We start from the raw sequence: 19,553 nt of genomic DNA, 5'->3' as shown, positions 1-19,553 counted from the left end.
TTCTGACACTTGTCTCAGTTAATTATTTCCAGCTAAAGTGTTTCTGTGAGATTCTTTTCCCCTGTTGGGAAGTGGAGGAATTGCAGTAACTAGATACTTTGAATGAAGAGGCATCTGTACAATTCTTCTCCAGTCTTATGCAGCCCCTCTCTTCTCTAATTCTTTGTCCTTAAAAGACTTGAATTCTGACTGTTTCTGCCATGTTTGCCAGTTCTGGAGGGCAACTGATGAACTACTCTAACTGTAATTGCCAGTTTTCTGTGCATCTGTGTCTTTGTGGGAAATGCGCTTGCCTATGCTGGCTGATGTGGCAGCTGGGTTGTGAGTTGTCTGTGCATTTCTTTGTAGTATGCCGCTGAGGCTGCTCTTTTCTTGAAGGTCTTTACTTTCCATCTCTGTCTCATGTCAAAAGCCATGGATTATAATTTGAGCAGAACCTCTCGAGTGATCAGAGAGCTGCTGCTTTGTCTCTGATAACGCTGTTTGGTTTCTTGTTAATACTTTGTCACTTGTCCTGTCTCCTGTTCTGCTACCACAGGTTATAATGTTTGCTCATGACACAACTTGGTGGATTTCTCCCATTCTTTATTGCTGCTCAGAGGTTTCTTATCTCACTGCTGGCTGGTTTTTTTAGAAGTGATCTTTGCTCTCGGTTTAGCTAATGCAAGTAAAGTAGTATTTTCAAAATCTCTTGAAGCTGGCAGATACACAGATTGTTGACAAACAGTGTTTCTTTTAGGTCTGTGACGAGCCTCTGTAGTTTCATGCTGGACAAAAGGGGATTTTCAGCATTCAGCAACACTCATGTAGAAGAGTTTATCATTTATCAAAATTTATACTCTGCTTCCCAATATATAAAGCACATGCTTTTTACTATTGCTGGTAGGAGTTCTATTTGTCATGACAGGTACTCCATATATTTTTATTTTTTCTTCCCTCCTCTAGAAATTTGTTTCAGATAGAGGCTGTCAATTTGACATTTGAGTTGAAGCCTTTGCAGTGCTTTAAATTTTATATATATGAACTGTTTTCACATCCTCAGCAGAATTAATGATAGGGAACTACTTGCTTAGACACTCTGGCAACTCATGGTTGTGTGACTTCAGAAGCGGTTACCTTTTTGTCTTTCTACTAGAGAGTAACCAGGTCAACAACACTGAATGTGAGCCAGTCTGCCAATCAATGCAGTTCACAGCTTGGCATATTGATAAAACTGCTGACGATTTATAGTTTCACTTATTAGGCTGCTCTGTGAACTGCTGTGACTGTGGATGTGGCACTTGCTCATTTCTGCCAGCCTTACTGTGAAAACAGTGATTTCTTAGATCTTCACAGCATGGATTGCAAGGGCTTACATGGAGTCATCTGTATGTGTTTGAAAATTGGTATTTTTACTCTTTGTTCAGCAGATGTTAGTGAATTGTTTTGTGTAACTATATATTTTGCAGCAGTGTTGTGTTTAGGTTTTTTTTCCTGAGAAACGTATTTTTTCTAAATACGTTTTATACTTCCTTTATAGAATGCTGCTCTTTCTCTGGATGGGTGTGTTGTTTTTTGGCGTGGTTTTTTTTTTTTTAGTTTGTCTGTTATGATCTGTCTTGTGTCCTTTCTGTAATTTTCACTTTTTATAGGTTTTACTAGAATTTTCATTATTATAGCAGATATTGGTTGTGTTAGCTGTTGTAAAGCTTCTTAAGCTGTATGTTGTAAAATAAGTCTAGAAGTATGCCAGATTGTCACAGTGGCATTAACAGTTTTTGGTTTGGTCCCATTTTGATTAGAGGTAAATATACTTACAGTTCATTCCCTATAGCATGTATTTTAAGAACAAGCAAGTGAAAATCTATGTCCTCTTGTCTCTGCTTATTATCTAGTAATTTAGTTTAAGCTCTGATTGTATTTGAAAGTAATTTTGATGTTTTATTCAGTATATAACCATCCTGATTGCTGTGCTTTGTTTGTTCACCTCTACAACTGCTTAGTAGCTTCCTTGTCTCTTGGGTAAAGCTGTTTTTAATACAGGTACCCTTGTATTCATATCATGGCATGGCATTTGCTGTTGTTTACAGCCTTGCTGGAATAATTATTTGCCTTAATCAGCCACAGTAAAGAGATAAAGGCATAAAAATTGTTACTTTAATACCATTTTCACCATTTAATATTCTGCATATTATTACTAGTCATTAGAAATCCTTTGGGCAGTAAGTATGTCCCATTTGTCCAAATAAAATTAAATTTGGCATGTTAGTGATGAACTCTACATTGTATCTAGCTAGAAAATTCGTATGTCTCTTTCTAGGCAATTTATTTTCTTTTCCTTTATTTCCATGGATACTGTGTTTAATCCTATCATTCCAGACACAATCTCTAAAAATCTCTGCCTCTTCTCTCTGCTTCTATATGCTTGAGTTTTCATATTGAAAAGCTTGCATGTTTCTTTCTGCTCTCTTCATAATCTCTTCTAGTGCCTTGATACATACAGATAAACTCACTGAAAACAGAGCTGTGCAACTTGGGAGAGTAAAAGAAGTATTGTTCAAGCTATCACATTAAGTATCTAAAACTTTTTGAAGCTAAACTTTGAAACTAAGGCAGTCAAGATCAAGACGGGGGAGAATCCTTTCACACTACTAAATTGTTTGCAGAGACATATTGTTGCCTATTACTGCTTTTAATGTTAGAAAATAGGATTTGAATGCATAGTCAGAAAAGTTGGTTTTAATAATTTCATTATATATACTTTTTTTTTTTCAGTTCTTATTAGAGGCTGTTGTATTCTGATAGATATAACTTATTATTTGGTCCACAGAAAGTAAGAATGGAAGCTCATGCAAAGTTTGCAGTGCTATGGCATCTCACCCGTGACCTTCATATTAACAAGTCTTCTTCCTTTGGTCGTACCTTTGACAGGTTGGTGGTTGCAAGCATGATGCTGTTGAAATACTTTTGCTTCAGAATCTTTAACTACATTATGCTGGTAGCATAGAGTGTTTAGAAATTGCGGAACTACAGTGTAACTGTGAGAGCAATGAAGGAGGACAAGAAGTTAATTTGGTTTAGACAAAATTGTTTTCACAATGACAATTATGTAAGCTGTAAATTTTTCTGGTAGCTGTAAAGAGTAGAACAGGAATGGTCACACGATTCACTGACTGTCACTGTGGTTAAAATATTTGTGTATATTGAACATAGTATCTGAGTTCTTGCTGTGATTGTAGAAGCAAAAGCAGGAGAGACAAGTCAGCCAAGAAGTTTATTATATGAAAATGGAAAGTAACAGTAAAGCTAAGAAAACAAAACTGCAAGCAAGCACTAAGATATGAAATTTCTTTTGTTTAATCTGTGTGGTTTGTGTAAGATGTTATTTATGGTAAGCAGCACCAGATTCCTGTTCTGCATTCTGGTATCGGACTACCTTCTTAGAAAAAACTGAATGATCCAAACTCTGAACTAGCTTTGTTTTCCTCAGCTAGCACAAATGTTATAGAAAAGTGCTTATTTAAATTTCCTAATGTGTACTTAGCTGTAGGAAGTGGAGTTAAAAGATTGTTATTTCTTTGGCTTGATACTGTCACTCATTGCAGAAGTGGTGATAAATTCTGTACATTCAACTAAGTGCTTATGAACGTGTGCTACTGGAGGATGTAAAACAGTCGGTAAAATTCAGAGTCCAATATATATATTGTTTTTCCCACAGTCTGGGAAGGATTCTAGAGTCTAAAACTATTAACAGAAGAAAATAATGACAGTAGGAAGTGCTGAATCATCAAGTATATATCTCCTCTCTGTTCTTGATGAGAAGATCTTTGAATAAGTTATCTTCTCTCTTTCATTCATCTGTGTGAAATAGCTTTTAAAGTTTTGTCTTTCTGTACTGCACTTAGACAACCAAAGCTCTTTATGCTAGTAGCTGTACAAATACTTGAATTAAATATACAACTGCAACTATTAGAGTGGCTTTCTTAACTGACTTTATTACTAGTTCTTCCTGGCGTTTCTTCATTAGGCTAGACTAAAATATAAAACTTCAGGTTTTGCAAAGTTTGGATTCTAAAGAAAATACTGGTTTATATGGAGAAGGTATTGGAGTATGTACTGACATGTTGAAATTTATCATCTATCAGATTAAAATGGAATTATTGGGTGAGTAGTGTGGAATTTGTGCTAGGTTTGTTCTTCTTTCTATTCTAGATCTTTGTTTATCATGCTGGACAGCCTTAATAGCTTGGATGGTTCTACATGGTCAGTGGGACAAGCCTGGTTAAATCAAGTGCTTCAAAGACATGATATTGCAAGGGTTCTTGAACCTTTGCTCCTGTTGCTTCTCCATCCAAAAACTCAGCGAGTTTCTGTTCAGCGAGTACAGGCTGAATGTTACTGGACTAAATCTTCCTATCACCCTGAAGAAGAAAATGAAAAGCACTTTATGCAGAAGTTTAGTTGTGCTGATGGTACGTGCACAAGAATACTGTAGGAAATTTCTTATTTTATTTCTTTATTGATTATTTGAATGCAACATTAAAACCTTAGTAGAAACTTTTGAGGGTAACTCATAAAACAAAGTTCTGGAATAGGTACTGCTTATATGTGCATTTGTGCATGTTTTTCTAATTCAAGTTTGGGTGTCTCAAGTATTGTTAAAGTCTTATTGTTCTCAAATTAGGATGACATGCAAGTACTTTAATGCAGAGCATTTTCTTATGTCTTACTGAACTTCAGTAGAACTTAAGAATATGGCTTGAAGCTTAACCAAGAAATGAAATGCTTTTATGAATTAGGACCACTGATGTGGGGCTGGCTGAAAACATACCGATAAGGTTTGAAGGTGTTTGCATGTATTGTGTAATTTTAGTAACATACTAATCATTATTTTTAATGAAAATACAAGCAGATGAGACTGCATAAGCTTTCATGGGAGTATTGTGTTGTTTTGCTGAGATCTACTGCTAAAGTAATCTTGCTCTGATTATGTGGATGTGTGTTGTTTGCATATTAACATTATCTTTTTTCTACTGTGAAGTGGAAAGATGCTATTTACCATGCCTTTATAATTTGAAGTCTCAATAATAGTTTAAATTCTAACTTTTAATTCTGAATTCTTACTCTGAAGAATAAAATATTATATGTATAAATTTTTTTGTGTTTTTCTTTAAGCATTTTCCCATGTGCCTGTAAGTCAAGGACAACTTATTATACCTAAAGAAGGCAACGAAAAACAACTTGCTATGGATGAAATGGAGAACTTCAGCCTGACTGTCAACCCTCTGAGTGACAGGCTTTCCTTGTTAAGTACCAGCAGTGAGACCATACCAATGGTTGTGTCTGATTTTGACCTTCCTGACCATCAAGTTGAAATACTGCAGAGTTCGGACTCTGGCTGCTCTCAGTCATCTACTGGAGACAACATCAGTTATGAAGTGGAAACAGAAAGTCTGAGTGCTCAAGATAGCTCTCAGACTCTGAGAGAAGACTCACCTGATGAAATTGTGCAACAAGTGGTTACAGATCTTATATGCAAAGTTGTAAGTGGTCTTGGAGAAGAGCCTGAACCAGTTAAACATAGTCTACAGTCTGAGGATACTTCATGTAAATTCAGTCCTTTAGATAACTCTGTAGAGGTGACAAAAAATGAAGATCAAAATATTCAAAGTAGCCAGAGTAGTTTGCTTAGTAATGACAGCTCCCAATTGCTATCGGCCTCAACTGAGACTGGACTTGAGAGCTTGAGAGATGAAATTTCAAGAAATAACTCTTCACCCTGCATTGCAGAAAGCCAGCAATCCTTCTCTGATCTCACTCTTGCTTCCACTGAATCGAAGTCCAGAAAACGAAGCCACAGTAGTATTCAGTTCAGCTTTAAAGGAAAGCTACCAGAAAAAGTATCAGAAAAAGAAACAATTGTTAAAGAGGCAGGTAAGCAACCAGGTGCAAAACCTAAGGTGAAAATAGCCAAAAAGAAAGATGAAGAGAAAAAGAAAGCACAAACGGAAAAGCTTAAACAAACAAATGTCTTCTTTAGTGATGGTCTTGATTTAGAAAACTGGTACAGTTGTGGAGAAGGAGAAATTTCAGAAATAGAAAGCGATGTGGGGTCCCCAGGAATGCGAAAATCTCCCAACTTTAATATCCATCCATTGTATCAACATGTGCTGCTCTATCTCCAGCTGTATGACTCTTCAAGGACATTGTATGCTTTCTCTGCGATAAAAGCAATTCTGAAAACAAACCCTTCAGCTTTTGTAAGTGCTATCTCCACTACCAGTGTCAACAATGCATACACTCCTCAGCTTTCGTTGCTTCAGAATCTTCTAGCCAGGCATCGAATATCTGTTATGGGCAAGGATTTCTACAGTCACATCCCAGTTGATTCTAACCATAACTTTCGGAGCTCTATGTACATAGAAATTCTTATCTCCTTGTGTTTATACTATATGCGGAGCCACTATCCAACCCATGTTAAAGTAACTTCACAAGATCTAATAGGAAACCGTAATATGCAAATGATGAGTATCGAAATTCTGACACTTCTCTTTGCTGAGTTGGCAAAAGTGATAGAAAGCTCTGCAAAGGGCTTTCCTAGTTTTATTTCGGACATGTTGTCCAAGTGCAAGGTTCAGAAAGTAATCTTGCATTGTCTGCTATCTTCTATCTTCAGTGCACAGAAATGGCACAGTGAAAAGATGGCTGGAAAAAATATAGTGGCTGTAGAAGAAGGTTTCTCTGAAGACAGCCTTATAAATTTTTCTGAAGATGAATTTGACAATGGTAGTACTCTGCAGTCACAGCTTTTAAAGGTACTTCAGCGGCTGATTGTGCTGGAACACAGAGTAATGACTGTGCCTGAGGAAAATGAAACAGGCTTTGACTTTGTCATAACAGACTTGGAGCATATCGGTCCACAGCAGCCGATGGCTTCTCTTCAGTACTTACATTCCCAGCCAATAACCTGCCAAGGCATGTTTCTCTGCGCAGTGATACGAGCTTTACACCAGCACTGTGCCTGTAAAATGCATCCCCAGTGGATTGGCCTTATCACTTCTACGTTGCCTTACATGGGAAAAGTTCTTCAAAGGGTGGTTGTTTCAGTGACTCTTCAGCTCTGCAGGAACTTGGATAATTTAATTCAGCAGTACAAATATGAAACAGGATTATCTGATAATAGGTATGTGTATGTAGACGTGTATAATCTTTTTAAGCAGATTTGATTGTGTTGAATTATGTTACAACCAGATTAACCCATTTTTAAAAAATCTGTCTCTTATTTTAGGCCTCTCTGGATGGCATCAGTCACTCCCCCAGATATGGTTCTTACTTTATTAGAAGGGATAACAACAATAATTCATTACTGCCTCCTGGATCCATCTACACAGTATCATCAGGTAAACTTATCTGGGTGTCTGAGAGGTTCCTATGCAGAACATATCAAATTAAGGACTGTGATTATATTAGCAGATATGAAGATCTGAGTGGGAAAAATACCAAATGTATTGTCTTAGCTATAAGTATGGGTTTTGTTGATAATATACCCATCTCAAACAGAATAACAATTTTCTACTAAATATACTTTTAAGAGAATAGTCTTTGACTTGTTTGGTTTTGTTTTGGGTTTGGGGTTTTTTTGTTACCTTGAAATAACTAAAGTAGGAATTCCTTAACTTTCAGACCTCTAAAATGCCACTTTTTAGAGCTGGCTTTGTTTTTTGGAACTTCCCAGACTGCCTATCCTGTTACTTTCTGGCTGGACTGTGTTCATCTTGCAATATGTCAAAACATTCTCTTTCTGCTCCTCCAGTATATTCACAACTTGTCTTCTTAGTCAAGCAGTATTTTTAGATCTGATATTCTGAGTGTAATCTCTGTTAAGAATTTGGCCCAGATTCTGCAAGAAAATTTTTCTTGTTCTCTCTGCAGTCTTGGTTTTGCTTTTTTTTCTTATACCCCTTTGCCTTCCATTCATTTAAAAGTAACTGAAAAGTGTTATTGTCTGTGCAAGTAAAAAATTTTGGCTTAAAGTATTAGTTACACTTAAAATTCTGAAATAATTGTTTTGCAAAGGTATAGGCAGATGATACAAAATTGATTGCTGTAGACATGAGGCCTCACGTGTTCAGAATATATTTGATACTGTACAACTGAATCAAAAGATTCTTTAACTGTTATTCTTAATACACTCAAAACCTGTACATACTATAAGAATTATTGAAAAACTATTTTGAAAAAGAGTTAAGGTTGAAAGCTTCCATGTCCATTAAGTCTCGATTTACACTATTTTACTTATGCTATTTATGTAGATATTTAATCTTCCTCCTCTCTCCCCTTCAAATCCACTAGCTTTTGGTTAATGTAGATCAGAAGCACTTGATTGAAGCACGCAATGGGATCCTATCTATCTTGCATATGATCATGTCTTCTGTGACTTTGCTGTGGAGCATCCTTCACCTTGCAGATTCTTCAGAGAAAACTACTGCTGCTGCTGCATCCATTACCACTATTAATCTTGGGTCAACAAAGGTCAGAATATCAGGGATAATATTGTTTAAGTTGTACATTAATACCTTTGTCGAACCAAATCCAGTTCCGTTCCCCTAAATGTAAATTGAGTTTTAATACCTTTGTCCTCATCTACTCACCCACCCCACAAACAAGGCGCTTATAAATGGGTATTGAAACTGCTTTTCAATTTGAGTGTATCAATTCAAGACAACAATGTCTCACCTCTTTGCTTTCTACAAAGAAAAGAAATCCATCCTTGAAAAAATTTGTCAGCCTTTTGTGCCTCAAAAGATAAAAAATATTAATGTAAAATCCTAACAAATGAGAACTCTCCTCCTAAAATATCTAGTACTCAGACACTTATGAACTAATTCCTTTATTCATTCAATTCCCATACGGTGATGTCACTGTGCACAGGGAAATGTCATAGCAGATAGTGAGCTAGTGATCATAAAGAACCTGAGAAGGGGTCAAATAGAACTATACTGAGAATGCTGCCTAGCCCTCTTATTGGAAGCAGTTCAAACTTCTTATACTTCGCATTATTAAATAGGAAACTGTCATTTAAATTTGAAATGTTTTAAAATAAGATTTCCTCAGTTAATTTGAGTAGTATCAGATACAGTTTGTGATGATGCTGTGTTACATCCTTTTCAACCTTTGTCATTCTGATTGAAGGAATAAAAAATAACTTATCTAAGACTCCATGTCTTTGCACAGACAGCATCCATGCTCACATTTGTGCAGCCTGTAGGGTTTCCTACTCACTGAAAGGAAGGGGGTATGTACTTGTTGATGGCCTGTAATATTATGCTGCTTCTGTAAAAAAAGGATAAGTTTTTTTCACTCTGGTTAAACATTAACTGTTCTGTACATCCTAGATTTTCTTTAATTTGCCCGAATCTGTAGTATTCAAAAGAGCATTCAACATGTCCTATATATGAAAAAGCCCAGTTTGAATTCAGCTTGTTCAGTGTAGCATGAGGATAGGTTATTTTAATTTTCACCTCATTGCTTTTGGGTAGTGCTTTTGTAGCTGCCTTGTAGTTGGTGGATGTGGTTAAAAACACATGTAACTGTGGAACTCTATGGAATTGTGTGTCTAAAGTATAAACAACCTTTTTAAGCTTCAGTACAACTAGGTTGCTTTGGCAACTACACTATTGGCAAGTGCATAAAGTGTATAGTCAAGCTTTGGGATCGTATATAGCAGTTTCCTGCAAGCTTAGACAATTCCTACTGAAATATCTCTAACCAAGGTAAAAATGGCTTTCAGAAAACAGACAGAAAGTGCATTTTTGTCTGAAATCTTCCTGTCATAGACACAGGTCAAAAAGACAGCTCAGGAAATACATTTTCTGACCCAATTGTGCCTCAATAACTTCTGACATGCTTAAAAACCATATCATTAAGAGTTTCAACAGCGAATATTCCAGTCTCTGAGTAACATGTTCCTTCTTTTAGGATTTCCCCACCACCCCTACTTCTCTATCTCACTTGCTACAAAGCAAGTCCATCACTATCTGTGACAGACGTGAACATCTTCCTTCTTCCTAATTACCTTGTACACATTTGCTAATAACTGTTATGTCTCCTCTTACATGTTTTTTTCCTGACTATATACAAACCCATTTCAGCCCCTTCTTGTAAGTCATATTCCATAGCGCTAATCTTTCTTTTTATAGTTTGAGTTCTGTTCAGTTTGTGGTACATTTCTTGAAGTAAGGTGTCCAAAACTAGACATGGTATGTGGTATCTTCTTTCAAGGGAAATACTTACTGTCTTTCATGAGGTGCTGCTATTTATGGATGCTCTTTTCCCCTTCCTTGCAAAGTCATCAAGCTGAGTGTGTGATCCACTATAATCCCAAGACTTTCTCCAGTAGCACCACTATATAAATAGTTTCTCATTCTGAATCACCGAAGTTGTTTATCCCCACCTTTGCATGCAAAGATCAAGCCTATATTGCAGCTTTTTTTCAAGGTGCTTTTTGAGTTTGTGAGATCATTTTTAGTTCTGTACCTTTCTATCAGTTGCTTGCCACTTCATTACCATTTGAAAATTTAACACGTGTATTTTATCTTCCCTTGTTTAGTCATGAATAAAATGATTGAAGAGTACCAGATGTAGAATAGAGCTTTATGAACCCTCTGAGTGCGTCCTTCCATTTTTATAAAAGTCAGTGATAGCTACCATCCAAGTATGGCTTTATAGCTGGCTGTTCTAAACATAATGCTGAGGTGCTTACCTAAAGGTGTATGTGTTCTGCTTCTGCATTTCAGAATTTGAGGCAGCAGATTCTTGAACTTCTGGGTCCAATTTCAATGAATCATGGTGTTCACTTCATGGCTGCTATTGCATTTGTATGGAATGAAAGGAGGCAAAACAAAAATACTTCTAGGACAAAGGTATGTTTATACTTCAGTGGTCTCTTCTAGTAGTGGTAATAGCTTTAAGTGATTTAGAAGCAGTAAGGAGAAAATTCAGACATTCCAGGGAAAAAAAAATACATAGTATGAAATATGGAGAACTTACGTTTCTAATTGGCAACTGTACCATTAGGGAGCTACGAGTTTATTTTAGAATGGGATAATCTTCCTGAATTCTTCAGGAAAAGAATAAGTGATTCCAAGTCTCTGGATGAACTGTTACTAACATTTCAATCTCATGAGGCCAGCTGCCTTAATTTTAGCATAGGCATTGTCTGTGATGATAATCTGGGACATACATTTGATTCTTTTTAGGTTATTCCTACAGCAGGTGAAGAACAACTTCTACTGGTTGAGCTAGTTCGCTCTATCAGTGTTATGAGAACAGAGACTGTTATACAAACAGTGAAAGAAGTTTTGAAGCAGCCTCCAGCCATAGCAAAGGACAAGGTATGAAAACTGTTGAGAACCTATTGATTATTTTTTTTTAATGTCCTCTTACTGAATCTTAAAATGCTGATGATATGAATACTTCATTCACAAAGCTGAGCTGTACAGTGTGAAAATTTTCACAATATCTAATAGAGGGATGAACTTTTGGAGGGAAGTCATACCTCTTCAAGTCATTACCATTTCCTGAACAACTCCAGAATCCTGTTTACTGCTTCTGTACAAGACTGTTTTGTGGGGATAGGCTGCTTACGTTAGGGACACAGATGCATACCCTAACATCAGGTTGGGGTTTTTTGAGTGGGAAGGGGAAGTGGGGAAAAGAGGGAATAAGAGAGAAAAAAAAAAAAAGAATAACTTTATAGAGGGATGTTTAAATAATCGTTCATAATATTCTGTTAATGAATTAAAGTATACCTTCAAACACTGCAGTAACATTATAGCATTGTCAGTTTCGCCCTGTCAAGTGAGGGGGGAAAAAAAAGTCACTTTCTTCTTCCTGATGACACAGGTTTCATATTTCTTTCTAGAAACATCTTTCCCTGGAAGTCTGCATGTTGCAGTTTTTCTATGCTTATACTCAAAGGTAAGACAAGTTAAATTTTATTTCTGTCATCAAGAAGTGAATGGACAATTCGAATATTTTTACATCTTTTTATAATCCCTAGGATGAGAAATAGCCTGTGTAATATGAATCATGAAGAATGGTTTTGAACCGTAGGTGTCATAAAAAAGAAAGGGATTTATTTTGTGAGTTCCCTAGTTCTGCATCATCTTTCTTCCCACACCTAAAAGTCCTGCAGGAAATCTGCCCCGTGCCCAAGGAAAGCTGATCTTAATTGTGCTGTAACTCATTGGTACCACTCCAACCTTGGACTGAAACGCATGTCCCTTGAGTACTGGTCTTCTGCCTGCCTTCTTTTCTTAATGACTTGATGTAGCCACCTAATATTCAATGAAGAACCAAACAATTTGTATGAATGTTGATTCAATAATACCTGACAGGAAAATTGTGAGATAGAAAGAAAATGGGGAATACCTGAGGGAGATGATGCTGTTTTCATTGCTGTCGCTGCTCTCTTAGGATTCCAGTGACCAGCTTAGTAGATAGCTGGGCAGCACTGCTGCTTCTATTGAAAGATTCCATCCAGGTTGGTCTTCCAGCTCCGGGACAATTCCTTATACTTGGGTAAGTGCTCTCGATATTTGCAATTTCCAAATAAACTCAAATGTATGTGAAATCATACTGAAGTGTTTAGTGCTTTCAAATCTCTATCACTTATTTTTGAGTGATAGAACTATTGCCTGTGTTCTGTGGGTTTTATCAAATTAGTTTCTTCTCTGAGGAATGGTTACATATATTAAATTTTATATTATAATATGATATAAGCTATGATCTTACCTAACTGATTATTTGAGTGATTCAGGCTCTTTAAACAGTATGTTTAATTTTCTGATTTTTCTTAGAAAATAACTACAATGAGTATTTCTTGGGTATGTGTAGGTTTGCAGCTCACTAGGAAGGATTCACTCTCAGCATGAAAGCTGTTTGTGGAGTGTTAGAAATAAAATGTTGAATATGATTTTCTGTATAAAGCTTCAAGGACCATTTTCTTGACTTCCTGGAATTTATCTTCCCTAGTAAACTGTCTCTAAAGATACTTTTGTGTATAGTCTAGTAAAGCATGTTCTTGATAAACTATTATGGTGTGATCAAAATAAACTTGAAGGGATGTTTTCTAGAATATTGATAAATAGCAATGACTGGGGGTTTAGTAAATAAGTATTGCACAGGTAAATTTCTCCAGATTTGTTTTAGCTCTTGATGTTACTGAATAATGTATTGTGAGAAGAAAATCCATATCTACTTCTATATTTTTTTCAGTGTTCTTAATGAGTTCATTATGAAAAACCCAAGTCTGGAAAATAAGAAAGATCAAAGAGATCTCCAGGTAAGAAATTTTTTGTATGTATGTCTCTTTTTTGAAAATACTGAACAATAAATGCTTGAATGTACTAGAATTATCTGATATCAGTTCTGTAGTCTGAAATGACTCTTTAGTATCTTCTACTTAGTACTGTTTATAATCTGTTAAAAAAGATCTTATTTTCTGTGAGGTTATTAAATCACTGATAATATAGAAGTGATTTGAAAGCAGTTATACACTTAATCAGTTATACAGATTTTTCTACAAAAACACATCAGGACAACAAATACAGCCCTTCTGCACAGAGTTCTTAAAATACTTGGTTTTTTTCCTGCCCAGGATGTAACACACAAGATAGTGGATGCCATTGGGGCAATTGCTGGTTCTTCCTTGGAACAGACTACTTGGCTAAGACGAAACTTAGAGGTTAAGCCTTCTCCCAAGATTATGGTTGATGGAAACAACTTAGAATCAGATGTTGAAGGTAGTTTCATTTTCATCTTTATTTTAAACAAAACATTAATTATCAGGCCAAAATTAACAAGGAGGACAGCTTTACTATACTTGAATACATTAAAAATGCTTCAGGCATTAGTATCTTACACAGTGTATCTGGCAAAGTCTGTACATCTTCAAAATATATGCTATTAAAATATGCTTGTAAGGTAAATAATGGCTTAAGAAAACTAACTTTGGACATTTTTTTTATTACCTTCATTTAGATATGTTGTCTCCAGCAATGGAAACTTCAAACATAACTCCATCTGTTTATAGTGTCCATGCATTGACCTTACTTTCTGAGGTAAATGTCTCCTCAGATGTAATAAATACTGTCTTATAATAAACTTTTATATTGTGAAGAGCTTTGGACTAGAAGCTTGGGGAAAGAGATCTGATGGGAAATACTGACATAAATGGATTCTAGGTCCTGTCATGTAACAATATCTAAAACGTTGTTACTAACCCAGTTATAAAGTTTCAGTGAGATGGATGAGGCCTAAAGCATGGCCTCTCAGGTGTGTAGCACAGGAAACTTTTAGTAGCAACCTTTGTGTGTTATTAGTGGTATGTGTTATTTACAGCTGGTAATTGCAGTCAGTCTTCGAATTTATTTTTTTTTGTAGCTTATTCTATAGAATGCTTTGCCCAGGAGCTTATGCTTCTGTGTTTTTACCTTAGTTTGTTTTAAAAATGATGGGACCTTTATACTCTGGGTTTTGTAGAGTACCTGAAATTTGATCACTTCTGTCATAAACTTGAACGTTCAGTAAAAGACATTACACAAAAAAATGCTAAATAGTAGATAAAAACCAATTTGAGTGCATGATAACATATCTTCCTCTCCTTTTATAGGTTTTGGCTCATCTGTTGGATATGGTTTTCTACAGTGATGAAAAAGAGAGGGTTATTCCTTTGCTTGTAAATATTATGCACTATGTTGTTCCCTATCTCCGTAATCACAGGTATCTTTACAATGTATTGAATTGATGTAATCTCTACAGCCAGTTGAAATTTGGTGGGTGACACTTAAGTTGAAACAGGCATGAAAAGGGTTACATGTCTGTCAAACTTTCTATAAAGCAACAACTCAAAATTGTTTCATGTTGACTTTATTTTTTTCTTTAGTGCTCACAATGCATCCAGCTATCGAGCCTGTGTCCAGTTATTAAGCAGTCTTAGTGGGTATCAATATACAAGGAGAGCATGGAAAAAGGAAGCATTTGACCTCTTCATGGATTCCAGTTTCTTCCAGATGGATGCTTCGTGTGTTAACCAGTAAGACTTTGTCCTGCTTATATTGATGGCTGTTACAAATTTTATGTATACCATTACACAAGAGTATGTATAATGTTGGACCTAACTTTCCCAACAGCTCTCTGAGAGAAATACTTTATTATGGGATGTTTTCTGTTTTAGATTACCACATGAAATGTTAAACTTGTTTGTCTAAGGTGTATTTCTATGCACAAGCCTGTTTTTTTCAATGTCAAGATTATTTTATTTTATTTTACTTTTCTATGAGGAAAAAGTGGTTTCTATGATTTTGTAGAATCAGAATGGGTTGGGTTGGGATAAAGATCATCTAGTTCCACCCCCACCCCCCCACCCCCCCCCCCAGCCATGGGCAGGGACACCTTCCACTAGACCAGGTTACTCAAAGCCCCGTCCAACCTGGCCTTGAACACTTCCAGGGAGGGGGCATCCACAGCTTCTCTGGGCAACCTGTTCCAGCGTCTCACCATTCTCACAGTAAATAATTGTTTCCTAATATCTAAATCTGTCCTCTTTCAGTTTAAAACTGTTAATCCTTGTCCTATCCCTGCACTCCCTGATAAAGAGTCCCTCCCCATCTTTCCTGTAACCCCCTTTAGGTACTGGAAGGCCACTGTAAGGTCTCCCCAGACCCTTCTCTTCTCCAGGCTGAATAACCCAAACTTTCTCAGCCTGTCCTCATAGGGGAGGTGCTCCAGATCATCTTCATGGCCAACAGGTCCATATATTTACTGTGCTGAAGTCTCCAGAGCTGGACACAGTACCCCAGGTGGAGTCTCATGAGAGCAGAGTAGAGGGGGAGAGTCATCTCCCTCAACTTGCTGGCCACACTTCTCTTGATGCAGCCCAGGATAACAGTTGGCTTTCTGGGCTGCAAGCACACATTGCTGGCTCATATTCAGTTTTCCTTCCACTCATACCCCCAAGTCCTTCTCTGCAGGGCTGCTCCAAATCCACTCATTGCCCAGCCTGTATCCATGTTTGGGATTGCTCTGATCCATGTGCAGGACCCTGTTGAACTTCATGAGATTCACACAGGCCCACCTCTCTAGGCTGTCAAGGTCCCTCTGGATGGTATCCCTTATTTGAGAAATATAACTATAGATTCAGATCAAATTGCACCGAATAAATAGTACCTATGTAGCAGAGAGCTTGGATTGGAAGCCTTAGCCTGAATTAAAAGAGCAGAAAAAGCTCTGTAAATATTCCTGTAAATTCCTGACTTTTTTTTTCTTGCTTTTCTGATTTGTGTACAATCTTCCTGTTTTAGTTGGAGAGCTATTATGGATAATTTGATGACACATGACAAAACCACATTCAGAGATTTGATGAGTAAGTATTTAATAAGATGTAGTAGTGACTTTTCTCCAAGCAAAATATCAAAATAAGGGAAAACAAATGTCTTGAAAACATTTGTTCAGCATTTATTCCAATCTGATTTATTCAGTGTTTTTCATGTTTTCTTCAACTACTTGAGATCCATAAATAAGATAACTTGAACTGAGAGAATTTGAGACCATCCTGGCACACAGTGAATTTTACCTATATGGCAAAGTTGATTAAGCAGAGCAGGTGAGGGTGGTTTTTGTTGTGGGTGTGTTTTGGGTTTTTTTTAGATCTGACACTAACTGCTTTAAGGAGAAATTCATTCTGGACATTCCAAAATTCTGAGCATTTATATCTGCAAATTGTGTTTTGGGAAAAAGTGTAGCTTTTTTTTTTTTAAAGCCCCCAAACCTAGTCACACTTGTGTATACTTACAGGTTTTCTTTCAACATGTATTTTAAATCGCTGTGGTTAAAAATACAAATTGTAGAACATGCATCTTTTTAACATCTGCTTTTGAACTACATTAATGCAGTCAGAGTTATTTGTGCCTTAAAGGGAAACAGAAGGGAATTTTGACGTTCATCTCTGCACTATGCATTTTCTCTTTCAGCACGAGTGGCTGTGGCTCAGAGCAGTTCACTCAACCTGTTTGCTAATCGAGATGCAGAGCTGGAACAGCGTGCTATGCTCCTGAAGAGACTGGCTTTTGCAATTTTTAGTAGTGAGATAGACCAATACCAGAAATACCTTCCAGACATACAAGGTCAGTAAAAATGCATCATTTAGTGGACTTCTGGACTCTGATGTTAACTGAGAAATATTTCTATGACAGGGTAACAGAGGTAAATTTGTCTCCTGGAATATTGGTGTGCAGTACCATTTCCGTGGCTGGATGCAAAGTTTCATTTTGTCTTTTAGTGCTACCAAGGTGGACACTTTGTCTCTTCCTCCATATGGAAAGTCAATTGCATCATCTTTCTTGTTTCATTTGTTCCAGGATTTGTTCTTTGAATTTTTTTTTTCCCAGTCAAATCAGTAGCTGGATTTACTATATTCAAGGTACCAGGTTGTTTTACTGGTCTGAACTGCTAAGTGCATGTGTTGGTTTGAAAAACTTATTTATGTATCTGCCTCTGTATATGTTGAATGCTTAGAGGTGGTTATGGTTAAATAAGAGCATATCATCCCTGTGTAATATCCCATGTACTATGATGGTGCAGCCTTTTAATAATAATATATCCTATCTGTTCAGGCTGTTGTTGTATTGTTTGGAATCTGTTAACTCTTCTTTTTGTAATGGGTGAAACTGCGTAAGATGAGCAAAACGCCCAGATGCACTATTGCATTTATGTGGAGAACTTTAATCAAATTATGCAACTTCACTGTTTTGCAGTTTCTTGCTTTTGTTCATTGCTTGTTGAAAGTGGTTATTTTTTACACTGACAGAATAAAACTGGCAAAATACTGAAACAGTAATGTTGCAGATACTTAAAAAAAAGTAAAAATTGAGAGTAAATGAGAGAAGGAGAAAACAGTAGTTGGAGTTATTCTGAACTGAGGAAACCTTCTTGGCTTTTTGTTTCAGAAAGGCTGGTAGAAAGTCTCCGTTTGCCACAGGTGCCCACCCTTCATTCCCAAGTGTTCCTGTTTTTCAGAGTATTGCTTTTAAGAATGTCTCCACAGCACCTTACCTCGCTTTGGCCGACCATGATCACTGAACTGGTGAGTTGCAGTTAACATTCATGATTTGGAAGACTGGTGCAAATGTAAGACACCACCTCATTCCTCTTCAACATTTTAAAGAAAATATCTTCTAGAGATTGTGCATGTAAATGTACAATGGACACAAATTAACAGCCGACTTATTTTCATAGTCCTGGTGTCTATATTTTTGCAACCAAACAAAGTATCTGTTGGCTTATGCTTTTTAAGCTGTTCAGATGTCTCTGAAATTAAATTTGCATTTTCCCTCATTGTTCCCTACTAACTCCTACTTCAATATCTGCCTATGTATGTGTACACTCTCCACCATTCCCACTCCTGCTCTTCTCAGTGCTCCCTGTTTCTACTTTCCTTGTCATTCAGCCTTCTTTCTCCAGCAATAAGGATGAGAAGCCACAGAAAGGAGGAGTCAGAATCCAGGTTGTATTGGCAGTTCATGGTCATTCAAATCACATTGTGGCTGAAATTTTATAACAAGATTTAGACAAGGCTCGATTCAGCTTTCTTCTTTCTCTTGTTTTACTCTGCATAACAAGACAGGATAAACATCTGTTTTCAGAGCTGCTACCTGTGAAGTCTCCAGTGCTGACTGTTTGACGCAGTCTTTTGGATTTCAGCTTTGGCAATGGGAATGGAGGAGAGTGTTTAGTGCATCCTGTGGTCCGTTTAGCCTGTTAGCCAAGGAATTCCCAAGGGACTGGCTACACAGCAAATCAGAATCACTGCTGTGATTTTTTTTTTTTTTTTCATTTGTAGGCACCTAACCTAGCCCTTAGTTAACCACAGATCTAAGTAATAGAAGGAGAAAAACTATATAAAGTATTTTAAAGATCAAGTGCATTGTTTTAGCAACAGATGGATTTAATTTTGAGCCTGTGAATAGTATAAATATTAGGAAACTCATTCTACTCAGTGTGGTCCTCCAATTCCCGTGCTGTCCCCTGGCCTTTACGCAAGCTACCACAGTCCTGGATCTACTTTCAGTGGACAGGACTGTGTTACTTCTGTGAATTCACGCCTGAGCTTGACTGCTCTGTTATATGATTCTTTATTCTCATTTTGTTTAGGTCTTGCTTTCTAAGTAGTGGAGGGGATTATCCTCTGAGAGCTTTCGTGGCCATAAAAAGAGTCAGTTTCTTATGGCCCGAGTAGCACAATGGCTATATATAAGGGATGAAAGAGCTCTAGGGTGCCAGTGTCCACTCATAGTTCAGGGGGTTATTTCATCATCCAGGAATGGAAGTAAAGCTCCAAACAGTTTCTCTAAGGCTTATTACTCAGGCCTCCCTACAGCATTTTCCTGAGTCACAGTCCATAAAAAAATGGTATTAAAATGTAGCATTTGATCTTCAGGTACAGGTGTTTTTACTGATGGAACAGGAGCTCACTGCTGATGAAGACATTTCCAGGTAAACTTACAAACTTCCCA

The 19,553-nt window shown here is 36.9% G+C and overlaps 1 protein-coding gene across 15 annotated transcripts in view; it reads left to right on the top strand.

Annotated features, from left to right (window-relative positions):
• Positions 1-19,553, top strand: part of DOP1A (DOP1 leucine zipper like protein A) — a 68,433-nt gene that overhangs the window by 40,799 nt on the left and 8,081 nt on the right. For 14 of the 15 annotated variants that reach the window (XM_074819671.1, XM_074819672.1, XM_074819669.1 and 11 more), the window contains 18 exons: positions 2,810-2,910; positions 4,192-4,451; positions 5,155-7,162; positions 7,268-7,379; positions 8,332-8,511; positions 10,776-10,901; positions 11,238-11,372; positions 11,903-11,958; positions 12,457-12,561; positions 13,258-13,324; positions 13,640-13,784; positions 14,023-14,102; positions 14,654-14,763; positions 14,927-15,076; positions 16,344-16,405; positions 17,013-17,165; positions 17,988-18,124; positions 19,478-19,533. In XM_074819671.1, coding sequence (XP_074675772.1) covers positions 2,810-2,910; positions 4,192-4,451; positions 5,155-7,162; positions 7,268-7,379; positions 8,332-8,511; positions 10,776-10,901; positions 11,238-11,372; positions 11,903-11,958; positions 12,457-12,561; positions 13,258-13,324; positions 13,640-13,784; positions 14,023-14,102; positions 14,654-14,763; positions 14,927-15,076; positions 16,344-16,405; positions 17,013-17,165; positions 17,988-18,124; positions 19,478-19,533 — 4,043 coding nt within the window. Of the gene's footprint in view, positions 1-2,809; positions 2,911-4,191; positions 4,452-5,154; positions 7,163-7,267; positions 7,380-8,331; positions 8,512-10,775; positions 10,902-11,237; positions 11,373-11,902; positions 11,959-12,456; positions 12,562-13,257; positions 13,325-13,639; positions 13,785-14,022; positions 14,103-14,653; positions 14,764-14,926; positions 15,077-16,343; positions 16,406-17,012; positions 17,166-17,987; positions 18,125-19,477; positions 19,534-19,553 lie in introns of those variants that run through there. The other variant, XR_012622622.1, reaches the window with a different exon arrangement.

This window comes from Strix aluco, chromosome 3, assembly GCF_031877795.1.
Source record: "Strix aluco isolate bStrAlu1 chromosome 3, bStrAlu1.hap1, whole genome shotgun sequence".
Lineage (NCBI taxonomy): Eukaryota > Metazoa > Chordata > Aves > Strigiformes > Strigidae > Strix > Strix aluco.
Note: the sequence above shows the minus strand (reverse complement) of the source record. Positions and strands in the feature narration are given on the sequence as shown.